Consider the following 16,630-nt stretch of genomic DNA (forward strand, 5'->3'; position numbering starts at 1 on the left):
CCCCCAAAAAAAGAAAGAATCTGAGGGCTGTAGTTCCTTAAGGGTGCTGAGAGATGCTAGGAGACTCCCTGTTCTTCTCCTAGGACTACAGTTCCCAGAAGAGATGGATTCCTCTTCCTAGGGAATTCTGGGTAATGTAGTGTAAGAGGAATGTGAGAAACTGGGAGAGAAGCACTAGTATTATGACCAGGAAAATGAATGCAATAATCCTCATGTCTGAATGCACCCACTGAGTAACCAAGCCATGTCTGTCTCACAGTTCCAGAGTCAACAGCAGGTTAAGTGCCTAAGAGCCCCATGGGAGCAAACAGCTGATTTGTTTTGTTCAGCATTTTGTCCATGGCAAGTGCCTCTGGGAAGCCTCCCCAGGGCTAGAGTGTGCTACTTGACAGAGGACAGTCCTCTATTGGAAGGCATCCTCTTATTTTAGAGGCATCCAACATGGTGCTCTCTTGGTGGTGTTGGACTACAACGCCCATCATCCCTGATCATTGGCTGGCTGGGACTGATGCAAGGTGAAGTCCAAGAATGTCTGGAGGACACCAGTTGTTTCCAAGAACCATAAGAAGAAAAGGCAGGATAGGCCCATCAACAGTCAGCAGTTGGACAGCAGGCAGGTCGCCTGATGAGTCTTCAGTGCTATGGTGAGATGTATCATATTTCCATTTAAATTACAGTGATTATTTCAAACATTGCATCTGTGCATATAAATCAGTATATAGCCATTTTATTGTGTCATTGTTTTCATCATTATCACAGATCAGTGTCTTCTTTTTGGGCAATGAATGCAACAGCACTCCCTTGATTTTTTTCTGTGGCCAGCATCTAAATCCAGAAGTGTATTGCTCTTGGACTTAAAGATCCCATTTAGCAATCATAACCCAAAAAACCCGTGACAAAGCTTTTATTTATGGATCTACTTCTTTAGAAGCCATGATGGATAAGATGCCTTCACTGCATCGAACCCACCCCTTGCTGTGTCAGGAGCAGCTGGATCTGTTTGCAACTTCCCCATCTGGTGAAGCACTGAACTGCCGGTGACAACTTCACAGTTCAGTACCCTCAGTCCCTGGACTGAAGCCATTGCATCCTCCTGGATAGGAAGAAATATAAAAGGTCTTCCCATTCAATTTGAGCCTTCCTTGAGCAATGAGGTCTTCTTGAGCTCTGGTGTGTCCTTGGTCTTTGGTACAGATGCCTGGCTTGCTCCTTGGTTTGCCCTTAACCCTTCATTTCACTGCCCTTAAGTCTTTGACCATTGCTTCTTGACCTGGTTTCCTTGTGCTTCTGACTTACTTCTTGGTCCTCACTACTAGCTGGCCCCACAAATCCTAGCCATAAGCTTCTACTCTCCCAAGGGTGCTTCTTCACAGCCCAGACCCAACTCTTGTATTTTCCCCAGAGAACAGAGCCCTTGCTCCCCGTGGCAGATCTGCACATCCGTGTTTGAATTTGATCTACCTCCACCAGCTACCACGTTGCAAAGCAAATACCTTGCTGACACCATTGTATTCAGACTCAGAATCTGCCTGCACACACAGGCAAGAGTTATATCCTTGAGAGCCATAAATTTCATGTGAAGATTGGTGGAGGGAGTTATTGCTCGGAAACTGTGCTGCTGACTCCACACCAAACCTTTACAACGTTCTGCACTATGATACATCAGTGCCTGTTGGCAATGGCTGTATGGAGCATGGATTTCAATGAATGGATGGTGCTGCCTTTACATCGATGTCATAAAGGCAGAGAGCATTGGCAGAAATTAAATCTGGACACCTTTCCCAGAGATTTCTATGAGTAGGAACCAGAGTTAACTTCAGGCAGCTTGATCAACCAAAACCATTAAAGTCATTGGAGAGGGGGAAATGTATGGCACGTTAAGTGTGTTAAATTGTATAACTTGGCATCTGTTTGTTTATTCATTTTTAAAGTAATGGAGTCTAAAAATAAGAGGCACAGCCCAAAACTTGACATGGAGTTCACATGGTGGTGGAGAGGAAGCAGAGCAGGATTTAGGTTTGATGAAGCCCTAAACTATCGAAGGTAATGGGGCCCTTTATATGTCCAGCTGTCTTTTGTCAACAACAAATTGTCACTGTTTTTTGTATTGAATATATGCTATTTGGCAGCGGTTCTCAACCTGTGGGTCCCCAGCTGTTGTTGGACTACAACTCCCATCATCCCTGAGCTCTGGCCTCACTAGCTAGGGGTGATGGGAGTTGTAGTTCAACAACATCTGGGGACCCACAGGTTGAGAAAGGCTGCTATATGGTAATTTATGGACCTAATAGGTATCTAAAGCCATTTGCACATAACGAAATATGTGTTTTATCAAAGTAATTGATGTAGAAATGAGCAAACCAGTGATATTTTAGGTTAGCAGGCGGGGTCCATTTCTTACATCATAGGAGCCTACACAACACAAAACACTGTTGCTGTATGTACGTTTTATTTTATTTGTTTTTTATCTTATATTTTGGAAATGTACATCCAGGTGTTTTTTTCCTTTAATTTTTTTTGGGGCCCCCAAGAGAGTGGGGCCCTACGTTATAACTTGTTTAGCTTATACGTAAAACCATCACTGAGAGGAAGCACAGAGCCAAAGGATGTTTGGCTGTGGAGGAGGGAAGTTAGAAAGGAACTGGATTTCCTGCTTCTGCATTACTCAGCAGGGGAGGGGTGGAAAAATTGTTCAGTCCAAGGCTCCATCCTTTTCTGGGCAGCTGCCTGGGGACCATATGCGAGTGGTGGGTGGGTCCAGAGGCAAATGTGGGTGGGGCAATGACAGTGGCATAGCGTGGGTTGTCAGCACCTGGGGCAAGGCAAATAATTTGCGCCCCCTAACCCGTGGATTTTAGCACTCGAGTCTCTTCCGCGCCCCCCCAGATGTTGCGCCCGGTGCGGCCGGCCCCCCCTGCACCCCCCACGCTATGCCACTGGGCAATGATAGTCAACCTTACCTTTGCACAGCAGGCTAGTTTCTCTCTAAACACAGCCACACACTGTTTTCTATCCCTCACCCAGGCAGAGGCGCCAGCTTGTGAGGGCGATTGGGGGGGGGGAACATTGCACATGTGACCTGGGCGTCCCATGGCAAGTCTGATAGGAGTTTAAGGAAACATTCCAGCCGAGGAGGAGGCAAAGCTATGGAGGGAAGCTATCGCCTCACCGATCCAAGTGGCTGAGGGAGAAGTAGGGTGGCTAGAGAGAGTCCCAAGAGCCGGAGTGTCCTTAAGGGCCACATTTGGTCCTTAAGGGTCACATGAGATTTTGCCCCCGTGCATTAGGGACAGCTCCACATTGGGTGAGGGAGAACTGGCCAAAGTGATCTCAGATAGTGTCAGGGACTGGGCAGAGGAGGAATGGTGGAGACCGCCTTCCCAGCTTGACCCTTCCAGGGAGGAGGAAAAGGAAGACAGCTTAGATTAATAACAGGGGGTTGAGGGAGGTGCAGCTCAGAGGCAGATGAGGAGAAAAGTTGGGAAATCATGGGAGAGGAGGAGAAGGATGAGGAGGAAGCAGCAGAGGGGTGGCAGCTGACGGACGTGGTGTCTTTAGAAAGCATTCCAGACCCTCCATCTTCCAGAACCCGGCGAGACTTGAAAGTAGGAGAGCAAAGAGCTCAAAGACAGAGGGCATGTAGCAGCACCCGTAGAAGTGATGAATGAGGAAGTGGGAGAGACGGGAGGAGGTGGAGATTCACACGGGACAATGCCATTATCCAAGAGGCTGGGTTCTATAGCCTCTCTCTGTAAATACTAAATAAAAAAGGATGGTTAGAAACCTTCCCTTGTCTTTATAATTTCCTGGGCAACAGCTGGGAGCTGCTGACAGCATCCTGACACATTTGGTCCTTAAGGGTCACATGAGGTTCGCCGCCACCCCCCAATGCATTAGAGACAGTTCCACATTAGGTGGGGGAGAACTGGGCAAAGTTATCTCAGATAGGCTCCAATCCTCTCTCAGTGGTCACTTTGGGGCCAACATTCTCAGCAGCACTGCAATCAACTCTAGCTGGCTGAGTCTAGTTGAATAATATACTGCCTTGACATTATTTTAATAAGAGGTGGTATATAAGTATTTTAAGTTCTTTGAAGTTAAAGATTCTCCAGGCTATTGACTACTTCAGTAGGCAAGAATTTAGCTGCAAATGTAAGAGAGCCAGGGAACAGAGTAGGAATGAATTTATTATTATTACTTCGGTTAATTATTATTACTTCACAGGCTGAAAGCTGCTAAAGTAAGATGAGAAAAAATACACAAACAAAAAGATCAACCGTAAAAAACAAACAAAAACCATTATGGATCAAACAGCACCCAATCAAGCAAATCTAAGACCAAACGTCAATTAAAACCAGAGTAATGCCTTATATTCCTCCAAAAGCTTTAGAAAACAAGTATGTATTATATCAGGGTTCCTCAAACTTTGGAAATCTAAGGAACTGTTGTGAGCAGTACAAAAATACCCATTTAAAACTGGCATTCTCTTTACCCCTCAGTTTTCTTCCATCATGTTGTGTGCTTATGATTTCTCAGGTCATCTTCCATCCAAGCACCAATGAGATCCAGATGTTGGCACCTGCAATGCCAATAATAGTCAAAATATATAGAAGTGCATGAGGAACTCAAGAGGGGTGGAAAATTTCTGCCAGAGACAGAGGTGGCTGGACTCTCTACCAGCTCATAGCGAAGAACTATTAAAAATCTTGTTTATATTTAAATCAAGCCACATACAGGCTTTTATTTCCTGTGGGAGAAGTGGCCTCTAGAGGCAAGAAAATGTATGGCTATTACAGGTATAGAAAAAGAGAATTCTGGAGTCCAGAATGTGCCACAGAGACTCAGTCTGCATGTCAAACCACGGTTTCCAATTCTGGCACAGAGAGCAAGGATACACCATGGTTTGTCCGTCTTGACATAATGATAAGCTATGATTTACTCTAATCTAGACAGAAATGGAGTTACTTACTTTGTTCAAGGGACAGAAGGAACAAGAAAGTGTAATAGCAAATGGTGATTTGTCATTTTGTGTGAACCAACCCAGAGTCTCAAGCTAAAGTCTGTATATGCAGTGAAAGCCTATGCATATTTGCCTTGTGTTCTGTTGTGCTTACTCCGCAGTAGGGCTGAACCAAAATTTATCAGTTTTTGGTCATGCTGACAGGGGTGAGTTCAACATCTGGAGGACCATAGAGACCCATACTCTAATTAAGTGGAAGTGGGATTAGAAGAGTCCTGTTGGATCAGACTAAATGCTGATTTAGGCCAGTATCTCATTTCCCACAGTGGTCAGATGCCTCTTGAGAGTCTACAAAGAGGCCATGTAAGTAGCAACTACCCCTTGCAATTTCATATTTAAGGGTTCAGTGCCTCTGAACATGGAGGCTGTTTAGCTGTCATGGATATTAGCTACCAATAACTAATCTGGAGTGGGTTTGTCAAACCCAGTTTTTACCATGAAGCCTGTCTTCCATATCCCAGAAGTGTGAGTTAGCGATGAGAAGGAATTAACTCTGCACATGCCCAGTGGCCTTTTTTGTTTCCACTTATGGGCACTGAACACACCTCCCCAAGCTGAGTTATAGAGAACCCTGGCTCAAAATTGGACAAGCTAAGTAGAGCATTGTCAGTACATTAAGGGGATGGGAAGGACAAATTCAGACCATGAGCAGGAACTTCCATCAAAGGTAAATGTTGAAATTGAGAAGAGATTCACATGAGGGATGCTAATTCAATTCCTTCCGCTTTCTTTCTTTCTTTCTTTCTTTCTTTCTTTCTTTCTTGCAGGAAACATTTCTTTTGCTCTTTATATGCTATGAATCTTCTGGGGAGTGTCAGCTGATCCTCCTGTTGCCAATAATAATTAATATACAGTAGTCTGGAACAGCAGTCACTCTCCTTCTACGGATGGGTCATGGACTGCATATTTTGCTGGTATTCCAAGGTCTTCATTGGCTGCTTTCAATCTACAAAGCTCTTGCATATGCACTAGGGCACCTCCTGGCCTTTCATTGGACTGTGGTTTCTAAGATCAGCTGAGGATGAGCACTTTGGGTAGTGTACATCTTGTATGTCTGCGAGCTCACAGTGCAATGGCAGAATTTTGCTTCTGGTATGAGATTCTGAGAGGAAAAACAGATTTCCCCCTCCCCCCTAATAAAACCAAAGTAGCTAGTCCTCAAGTTTCTTGAAGAAAACATACAAAACATTATACCTTTCCCTTATTACATTTTACTTTTACTGTTACCTTTTACATTTTACCTGCTGCCAAACATACTGCCATTTAGTGAAGCATACAAAAAAAAATGTTTCTGGTATGACATATTGCCAGACCGGGGGACAAAGATTCTTCCCCTCTCTGAAAATTCAAGTAGCTAGTCCTCATGGGGGGGGGATATAATTTTGATTGTTATGTGCTGCCAAATATAGCTCTGTTTAGTAATCCATGGATGGAGTTTTGCATGCTTTGTCTGACTCCTCATCACACAACCAAGTTTTTTATTCTCCATCCTTCCTTCACCACCCTTGCAGTCTAGCCTCCGTCTCCATCCCCTCGCTCCCCATCTGCCAATGCAGAATTTCCTAAAAAAAACCACCCCAAATTCTTCATTCTACTTCTGTATATTCTTCTCTCAAGACAGATGGATGCCAACTGATTATTCCTCCGTTTTAAAAGAAAGCATGCACGAATGCTTAATATGGGCATGGTTTATTTTGCTTGCAGAACCTAGATTTCCTCGGTGCCAAATTTTGGGGGAGCATGGTAGGGAAAGGGGGGCTGGCAAGTCCGTTGAAGCTTACTCAAGGCCACAACGAGCCCTTTTTACCTCTGGGTGAGCTCTCTCTCTCTCTTTCTCTTTCTCTTTCTCTCTCTCCCTTCCTCCTCCTCTTATGCCACACAACTCAGGGATGGGGATGTTGGTGACTGGCGAGGGGTCTGCAAAGAGGTAGCAATCGGGGGGGGGGGTGGGCATTGAGAGAGAGAGAAGAGGGAGAAAGAAAGAGACTGAAACATTTCATTCCATCCACCAAGCCAGCTGCACTTTCTTTCCTTGGCAAGGCTGGGAGCTGTTTTCCCCACGCCCACCCCTCCCCCAGCCCTGCCAGTGGCTGACACTGTGATGTATTCAGCAGCACAGCCAGCTCTCTATGTGTGTGTGTGAGAGAGAGAGAAAGAGAGAGAGAGAGTGCCTGCTTGTGTGTGTGTATGCCTATGTGCCTCTGCTTCCTCGCCGACTCCGAAAAGCGGCAGTGGCAGCCGAAGGAGCTGGGGACCATGCAGCTGCCCCAGCTCATGGTCCCCACTGCCAGCCGGGTGCCCCTGATTTGGATGCCAGCCGGCTCCAAGTTCCTCTGCATCGAGGTAGGCTGAGTCTTCTCTTTCCTCCCCCTTTTTTATTTTACCCCTCCCTTTGTCTGGATCTCCTCTCTCTCTGTCTCTCTGGCCTTTGTCTGGAATCAAGCTGAGCCGGCGGACCCAACCTCTTTCCCCTCCCCAGGCAGGGGGCTGTCTGCCACTCAAACCCCCTTGCCCTGTTCCCGGGCATTGGACCTGCCAGATGGCACAGCCCCTCCCTAGAGGACCGTATCCATTTTGGGAGCAGTGGAGGGTTGAACTGGAGAGGCTGACAGTGAATGTGGCTGGGGTCTCTGGGGGTCTGTTTCTGAAAAGACCAGGGGGGTGGGACTGTCGCCAACACATTCAGGAGCACCGACTGGCTTTTTTTGGGTGGGGGGTGAGAGTTGTCTTTGGCAGGTATTTGGGCGGAGTTGGGTTTCGGGAGGGGGCAGGGTGGAAAGGGGGGGAGAGATGCTAGCCTGAACATCTTGGGGTGTCCCAATCACCAAGGGGGGGGGCTTGCCCAGCAGGACTAAAGCACATGCCTCCTGTGTCTGTCTGCATCCAGCATGTCAAGGGACAGTGTTTGTCTGATGCGTGCGTGCAAGAGATGCTTGATTTTCTTTTTCCTGGTACGGATGTGAAATTGCGGGGAGCTGACAGTTCAAGGTGTTTTGGGTGGGTGGGGGCAAGCGAGTGAGCATGCCTACAGCTCAGGCCGGGCAGCAGCTGACTGAGGAGGACAAGGCCTGGGCGTGTGGGTGTGGTTGGTGCAACTTAGATTAGGAGTTAAAATGGAGGACAGAGACCTGAGACTATTGGAAAGAGCTGGACAAGAGCATCGGAACATAGAAAGCTGCCTGAGGTGGTTGGTTGGTCCATCCAGCTCAGTATTGTGTACACTGGCTGGCAGCAGCTCACTGGGGTGTCGCTCCCTGCACTACCTGGAGATGTTAGGGATTGAACCCAGGGCAGATGCTCTGCCACCGAGCGACAGCCCCTCCCCTTAAATCTAGCTACAGAGAGAGGGAAGGTGTGCAAGATGGGAAAGCCAGGGGTTCAGGCATGTTTGAGGATGGAGGGAGAACGATGGGCAGGAAATGAACTGGCCAGCACAGGAAGTCCCTCCTACTCACCTGACCTCTGGCATGAAGGTGGGCAGGGAATTGAGTCATACAGGGGTGTCCGTTTGCAAACCTGTGAGGTGTGGGGCAGATGACAATGAGGCCGAGTAGAGGCATGATTTTTTTTCTGGTGCTTCAAATACCATATTTTTCCATGTATAAGACACCTCCATGTATAAGACTATTTGGGGGGACTCCAAATTAAGAAAACACCCCTCAACACTACTCATGTATAAGACGAGCCCCAATTTTGACCTAATGTTTTGGTTAAAAAACCTAGTCTTATACACAGAAAAATACAGTAATTTTCCATTCTGCCCTGTTGCTCCAAGTTTCCTGTTGTCTTCACATGTTGGTTCCACACTACATGGGGTGATGGGGTGAGGAGAAATATGGACTGTTGTCTTCCATTTTTAGTATTCCGATAGATGATAGATAGAATTTCTAGAATTTTTAGATAGATAGATAGATAGATAGATAGATAGATAGATAGATAGATAGAATTTTTTAAAAACCAAACAGGTGCCAGTGTGCCACACCACACAATGCCATCATGCACAAGCGGGTGCCATGTTTTATTTGAATGTAAAAACACTGGTCTCCTGACTTAGCACACTTGCAGGAGTCACTGGAAGAAGGCGTGTAAAAATGTCGCTTGTGCTGTCACTCTCTCTGCTGTTGCTATATCAGCCTGAAGGATGATTCTGCTCATTTGTCCAAATATTGCCCAGAAAAGCCAAATTACTCTGTGTAATTGTTGCTAATGGGCACTGATGTAAGAACAGCCTTCTGGATCAGGCCAATGGCCCGTCTAGTCCAGCATCCACTTCTCCACAGTGAACACTATAGAAAGATAGGGAGCAGACTTGCACAGAGTCAGACTGTTGGTCCATTGAGCTGAGTGTTGTCTGCACTGACTAGGTACGGCTTTCCATGGTTCTGCGCAGGTGCCTTTCCCAGGCCTACATAGAAATGCCAGAAATTGAACCTGGGTCCTCCTGCAAGCACGGCAGATGCTCTACCATAGAGCTGCCTTCCTCCTTCCACACCATACATTTAAAGCCCATTGCTTCTCCCAAAGAATCCCAATAACTGTAGGTTACCCCTCACAGAGCTACAACTCCTAAGCTACCTTAGCAAACTACAGTTCCCAGGATTGGTGTTTTTTGCTTCAAATGCATGGCATGGGTGTAACCAGAGTCTGTTTCGCATTTCCCCCCAAAATAGCTTCGTCCACTTTTCTTCACGCAAAATTTCGGCTTTCTCTTTCTTGGACATTAGGTGTGTGTGTCACACCATCTATTAACTCAACAGCTCATCCCACCACAACCTCCTGACTTCCATCACTGCCCCAAGCCCATTTGTTCTGGGAGGTAAGAGTCAAATTTCAAAGTACAGGCATTCTTCCAGAGCACATTGGTCCAAAGAAAGAAGGGTCCTTAGGGTGAATGTAGGATTTGGGGCAGAGGCGGTGGCCCAGTGATGATGTCTTGAAAAGGTATCCATAAAAATCTAGGTTAGATAGCTTTTGAAGGAATAAGAGGATGAAAGTCCTCCCTTCTGTTTCTTTGTGGGTATGTCCCTCTATTTTTACTTTGGGGGGCTAAATGGAATATGCAAATTCATACTCTGTCCTAATCTCTTGGCCACGGCAGCTAAAATAGTTAAAATGTTATGTATTTTTGGCTTTTGTACTGTAAATATATGCCCTTGATCCTCAGGCAAAGGGTGGTATATAACTTTAATAAACAAAATAACTAAACCTCCAGAACCAGAGGCAGTGTAGCTTGGAGCTTCAGGTACCAGGTGTAAACAACAGGGAAATGCCATAGGTGAGGCCTGGGGTTGGCCGAAACTGTGCTGAACAGAATGCCAAACTAAGAATGTTTTTGGCCCCGTCTAGCCGGACTTCTTACATTCTTAACTTGCTGCTCACCCTGGAAGGGAGAGAGTCATGGCTTGGGAAGCAAATTGATTGGCTCAGCTAGTATTTTCCCCTTGGCTCCATTATCTTCCACTGTCACAGCCCAAGGGATGATCTCTTTCTCTTAGACTCAGGGCTCCCAGGCAAAGCAGCATGAGCGGGAGCCCTTGGTGAGCCAAAAGACAGCGGGAGGGAGGGTGAAGAGGAGAAATCACTCCCCAAACAGTGCCTTTTAGGGTGACCACTTGAACATCAACCCCCCCAGTCCTAAGGACACAGAATTGCATAAAAACCACACAAGAAAACTTACATGCGTAGGTGGTTGTTGTTGTTGTTTAGTCGTTTAGTCGTGTCCGACTCTTCGTGACCCCATGGACCAGAGCACGCCAGGCACTTCTGTCTTCCACTGCCTCCCGCAGTTTGGTCAGGCTCATGTTTGTAGCTTCGAGAACACTGTCCAACCATCTCGTCCTCTGTCGTCCCCTTCTCCTTGTGCCCTCCATCTTTCCCAGCATCAGGGTCTTTTCCAGTGAGTCTTCTCTTCTCATGAGGTGGCCAAAGTATTGGAGCCTCAGCTTCACGACCTGTCCTTCCAGTGAGCACTTAGGGCTGATTTCCTTAAGAATGGAGAGGTTTGATCTTCTTGCAGTCCATGGGACTCTCAAGAGTCTCCTCCAGCACCATAATTCAAAAGCATCAATTCTTCGGCGATCAGCCTTCTTGATGGTCCAGCTCTCACTTCCATACATCACATGTATAGGTAGCCATCTGGAAAACATTTGCTATTATTTAAAGAGATGGAAATGCAGTCCATCTCACACTGTTGTAGAAGACTTTGACCAGGTGGCCTGTTTTTCTGCCTGCTCACTCTCCAGGAGCTATTGATGAGTAGCATCAGGGTCCCTGCTCTCCTTTCTTGTAGTAACATAGGGAAACGACTATTACTGAGTCAGACCATGGGTCCATCTAACTCAGTATTGTCCACCCTGACTGGCAGTGGCTCTCCAGGGTTCCAGGCAGTGGTTCTGCAGAGTTTCCATATTTCCAACCTGAAGATACCAGGAACTGAATCTGAGACCTTCTGCCTGCAAAGCAGATGTTGTACCACTGAGATGTGACCCATCCCAAAAAGACCATATGGTTGGATGGACGCCTGTCATGGATGCTTTAGCTGAGATTCCTGCATTGCAGGGGGTTGGACTAGATGCCCCTCAGGCTCCCTTCCAACTCTACGATTCTGTTTAGCTCTTCAGCTAGAGGGCTCCTTCAAATAAAGGACTGTAAAACAGGACACATGGCCACCCTAATCTCTGTGTCTGTCTGTCTCCTCCCCCAGAGTCCATAATGGAAGTGAGCAACAGAAGCATGTTAAAGGAGGGAGGACTGAAGACCAGAGCAGAAGAGGGAAACATCACCTTAGGCAACCTGCTCCCTTCCCCAGCCATCCTTGGTTTTTGTGCATCCAGGTCAGCCTTCCCCAGTCTAGTTCCCTCCCAATGTCTGGAAGTAAAACTCCTCTCAGTCCCAGCTGCTTTGGGCTGATAGGAGTTGTAGTTTGAATGCATTTGGAGGGCACCAGGTTGGCTAAGGCTGATACAGATTTCCAAAAGGGAAGTCTGCTCTGGAGCAGTGCCATCACCTGGTTGGAAGAAGGCAGGTAGGCAGGAGCTGGCTGAGGGCAGATTAGGGTTGAGGGGCGGTGCTCCATTCACCATAATGGGCCAACCACCCCTGCATTCTCTGTCCAGGCAAGCAAGAGGCATCATCAGATTACCAGGGAAACAGCCTGGGGGGGAAGCAGGGTGGCCTAGGGAGACTTCTGAGGGCTAGATGGAGAGGCATGGAGAGCCCCATTCAGAGCCTAGGCCTGAGGCTCCCCATTGCGGCCTTCATCTTCTGTGTCAGACCCCAGATCTCCATCTCCCTACTTTGATCTAAACTTTTTTTAAAAAATAAAAACCCCACATCACTAATAATAATAATAATAATAATAATAACAACAACAACAACTTATTATTTATACCCCGCCCATCTGGCTGGGTTTCCCCAGCCACTCTGGGCGGCTTCCAAAAGAATATTAAAATACTGTGATACATCAAACATTAAAAGCTTCCCTAAACAGGGCTGCTTTCAGATGTCTTCTAAAAGTCTGGTAGTTGTTGTTCTCTTTGACATCTGCTGGAAGGGCGTTCCACAGGGAGGGCGCCACTACCGAGAAGGCCCTCTGCCTGGTTCCCTGTAACTTGGTTTCTCGCAGTGAGGGAACCGCCAAAAGGCCCTCGGTGCTGGACCTCAGTGTCCGGGTAGAATGATGGGGGTGGAGACGCTCCTTCAGGTATACTGGACCGAGGCCGCTTAGGGCTTTAAAGGTCAGCACCAACACTTTGAATTGTGCTCGGAAACGTCCTGGGAGCCAATGTAGGTCTTTCAAGACCGGTGTTATATGGTCTCGGCGGCCGCTCCCAGTCACCAGTCTAGCTGCCGCATTCTGGATTATACGGCAGCTTCACTTGTTGCAAGACATAGAGCAATGAGACTAGCCAAGGAAGTATGCTAGATGCTAGCTAGATAAGGCTTGTTTTAGTTTTCACATGCACAAACCGAAGGAGCCGACTGAGAGTGAGGCCGAGGGCCCAATCCACGGTGAGCACACAGGGTCCTGGAATTTCTGTTGGCCCCTCATGCGACCCTCCAGATGATGGTGGACTCCCAACTTCCATCAGCTACAGTCAATGATCGGGGTTGATGAGAGTTGTGTGAAGAAAAATCTGAAGGGCCACAGGTTTGCCAACCTTGCTCTATGGTGAAACACAAGACTGGCTGGAGCTGATGGGAGCTGTAGTCAAACCATCTGAAGGGTGACAGTTTAACTGGTGTAATTAGTTTGAGTGTTGAGTAGCAGTGGGCGAATCTGTCAATTTCGGTTTCTCAGTTTCTTCTTTTTCCAAGCTTAGGTTCAGTTCTTCACAATTTGTTTCCATTTAACTCAAAAAAGTCACGAAAATTCACCAATTACTCCGAATATACATGTTTTTGAAAAGCATTTTTTTCCTAATGTAATGCATTTTTCTTTTTCATTCTCACTAATTTATGCCTTTTTATGCACACTACCCCTGTGTACATACTTTTATGTACATTATTTGGCTAAAGAGCTGCGTTGCAAAATTCGGAAAAGCTCCAATTTCGAAGGTTGGCTGAGTTTCAGTGGTGTATTGCTTTGGATAGCGCCCATTAGATGGACTCACAAGCTGAATTGCATTTCTCCCCGTTGAAATGTTTGTGTGACAGACATGGTGCGTTCATGAGTGGATCTGCAGAAAAGTGTTCACACAGAAAAGTACATCAGAAAAGGGAGAGGAGGATTCAAGGTCTTTGTACTCCTTTGCCTTTTTGAATGTGACTGTTGGTTGGGCTCCTACAGATGCCATGGCTTTTTGACTGTATACCCCAGGGGCTGGCTGTGTCTTGCCATATTAACTTGAGAGGTGAGCAGAGAGGGGGAGGCAGGAGATAGTAAAAATAACTGTTCCTTCATGCCAGAGGAGGTGAGAAGCAACAGCGTTTGGCTCTGCTTCTGCCTCTCACTTCATTCTTTCCAGGAGTCAAACTCCCAATGGAAAAACAGAAGTGGCCTATGGGTTGATATTCCATCACTGATTATAAACGGCTGGCATTAATGGTGTAATTTATATAGGCCTTGTATACCTGAATGGTCCATCTTGTCCATTAATAGAGGGAAAACAGGAAGGAACATATTTGATGATAGAACAGCATGTTCCGTGCCCTTTGGGTTGTGGTGAGCACCCTCTGGCCTGACATTGTGACACCAGGTGTGGAGTAGGCAAAGAAGCGGCTAGGCCAAAAAGGGATTTGCATTCACCCACCAAATACTGTGCAATGCCCATCCCCCACCCCCGGGTGCTGCTCTTTGCAAGCCTGGCAGTCAGCTGATCATTGGGGTTTGCGTAGAGCCATATGCAGCTCTTTGAAGCCCCAACAACCAATTGATTGTCAGGGTACCACAGCACAGCACAGTTCTGTGCAAGGGCTGACAATCAGTTGATGGCACTTCAAAGTGCCATGCATAGTTCCGTTTATCTGAAAGGCTTTGGACGCTGAGTGATTAGAAGGGCTGACCTATCTGACTGCAGTTGGTTACAAGTCTGTGCCCATTACAGACTTGTCACCCATTACTACCCTGTCAACGTATCATGTTACACACTCACAATCAGGATAATTTAACTTTTTATGATTCTTTTAACAAATTAAGATATGCATATACCACTTTTTCAGGTGAGCCTCACAAAGGAATTTGCACAGATATGTTTGAAAAATAAGCATAAATTAAAACTATATGCAGATAACAAGTCCTTTTGAAATCCAGCTCTCTCCTCCCTTCAGGGCAAGATGATCCCTAGGTAGCCCTGTGGTGAAAGTTGATGGAGGGCAAGGCCACCTCATCTGGATCACCAGCTACTAGATGGTGGACCATCATCAGACTGAAGAGGTGACAGATGAGTCCCCATTTCATAGGACCATGCCTCCAATGGCCATAAGAAAATGAAGGGCAGAAATGACACACACAAATGGTATATATGGCACTGCTAGGAATGTTGACTGTTACACATATAGATGTGGTGGTTAAAATAAGAAAGGGAAAGAAAGAGGAAGGGAGGAGGGGACGGGAGGTTGGTTTTTCCTGTTTTGGCTGTAATACGTGAAGGATGTGTGCATCTTCCCATAGCAAGACCCAGGAACAAGAGTGAGATCTACAGATCCCACTTCAGGAAAGAAGAGGTATGAGTCTCTTGCATGCCTTTCCCCACACCGACACAAAGAATGAACCAGTTTAGCTTGTGAATATCAAAGTGGGAGAGGCAGTTTTTGAAAATTAATGTTATGGAGGAAAGTGTGACCGATCTAAAGGGAAGTTTAGCCAGCATGTATTGACATCAGTGCCATCAGAGCAGGATTTAGGGGCAAAAGTAGAGGGCCTTGCTCCTCAGAATGAGGAAGGGCCAAAGCATCTGCATTTGTGGTAGGGCATCTATGTTGTATTCGGCCAGCAAGATCCCCACCACCCCATTCCATGCAGAGAGACTGACCAGACTGGTGGTTGAATCTTCCATCAACACTGTTAGTGGGTCAGGGTCCTCAACTGCACCTGAGGGAAGCAGGCTTCCTCAAGGAGAACAGGGGAGATCACATGGTACACACACAACTCTGTCCTGCAACATCTTGCCACCAATTCCCATCCCACAGCACCTGCCGCTAAGAAGGCTGCCTCCCTCTGCCTAATAGTAGGGCCAGCCCTGCCAATAAATACCAAGTCTGAGAAATTTCGTTCCAGGTGTCTCATTATGGTCACCATGAACAGCCAACATAGCATGCTCCAGAAGTTGGACCCCAACTCCCATCACCCCAGGCTACCAGGGATGATTGGAGTTGGAGTTCAACATCTTGAAGGCACCATGTTGGCTACCTTATAATGGGCATCTTTCTCCTCCATTTTGAAAGTGGTTGCAGGGAGGTCAAGTTGATATTTGAACCTGAAATCCAGATTGTTGTCTTGAATGTCCACTCTAACTTCCATTGGGGTGCCTTTAGTTCTCAAGGGAGCTATTGTACGGTTGTGTTGCACATTTCTGCTTGAAAATGTAGGGGTCATGCTGGCGTTCACACGTGTTAATGTGAATTGTGAGATGCAATCCTCAACTTGCACAGCAACCTTTGCTCCAAAACCTCTGTCATCAAAGGAGATGCAATTGTGTTGCGCATAATTCCTTTGCTGAACCTTTTGGAAAACAGCAGCTGGAAGCTGAGTTGAGTTGCGGTCCATGCATGCAGAATATTTTTTCTCAACATGCATGCCAACTCTGATCTGATTTTCAGAGATCTTGCATTATATTGCATTGCATTTTCTCCCCTCCCCAGCTGGGTTGAGCTGCCCTTCAAATCTAAACCATAGAGTTCTGCTCCAAACAGGGATCCCAAATATCACTGTGATATCTTACTCTTCAAGAGAATCACCATGTCACAGTCAAATGAAATGCTGGATGAAGTCCGTTAGGAACATAGAAAGCTGCCTATACTACGTAAGAGCATTGCTCCTTCTGGTTCAGTATTGTCTCTACCAGTGTTTCTCAAACTTGGGTCTCCAGCTGTTGTTGGACTACTCCCATCATCCCCAGCTAGCAAGACCAGTAATCAGGGGTGATGGGAGCTGTAGTCCAACAACAGCTG

The 16,630-nt window shown here is 46.7% G+C and overlaps 1 protein-coding gene across 10 annotated transcripts in view; it reads left to right on the top strand.

Moving 5' to 3' along the window:
• The window catches only part of CELF6 (CUGBP Elav-like family member 6), a 196,132-nt gene that overhangs the window by 79,518 nt on the left and 99,984 nt on the right, over positions 1-16,630 (top strand). Inside the window, exon 1 of one of the 10 annotated variants that reach the window (XM_083475855.1) lies at positions 7,127-7,363. The exons of 7 other annotated variants lie outside the window; for them this stretch is intronic. In XM_083475855.1, the coding sequence (XP_083331981.1) occupies positions 7,208-7,363 (156 nt within the window). In that variant the 5' untranslated portion in view covers positions 7,127-7,207. Of the gene's footprint in view, positions 1-7,126; positions 7,364-16,630 lie in introns of those variants that run through there. 2 more of the 10 variants (XM_083475850.1, XM_083475856.1) reach the window with 2 other exon arrangements.

Source organism: Podarcis liolepis (genome assembly GCF_965112155.1).
Source record: "Podarcis liolepis genome assembly, chromosome: 14".
Taxonomy (NCBI): domain Eukaryota; kingdom Metazoa; phylum Chordata; class Lepidosauria; order Squamata; family Lacertidae; genus Podarcis; species Podarcis liolepis.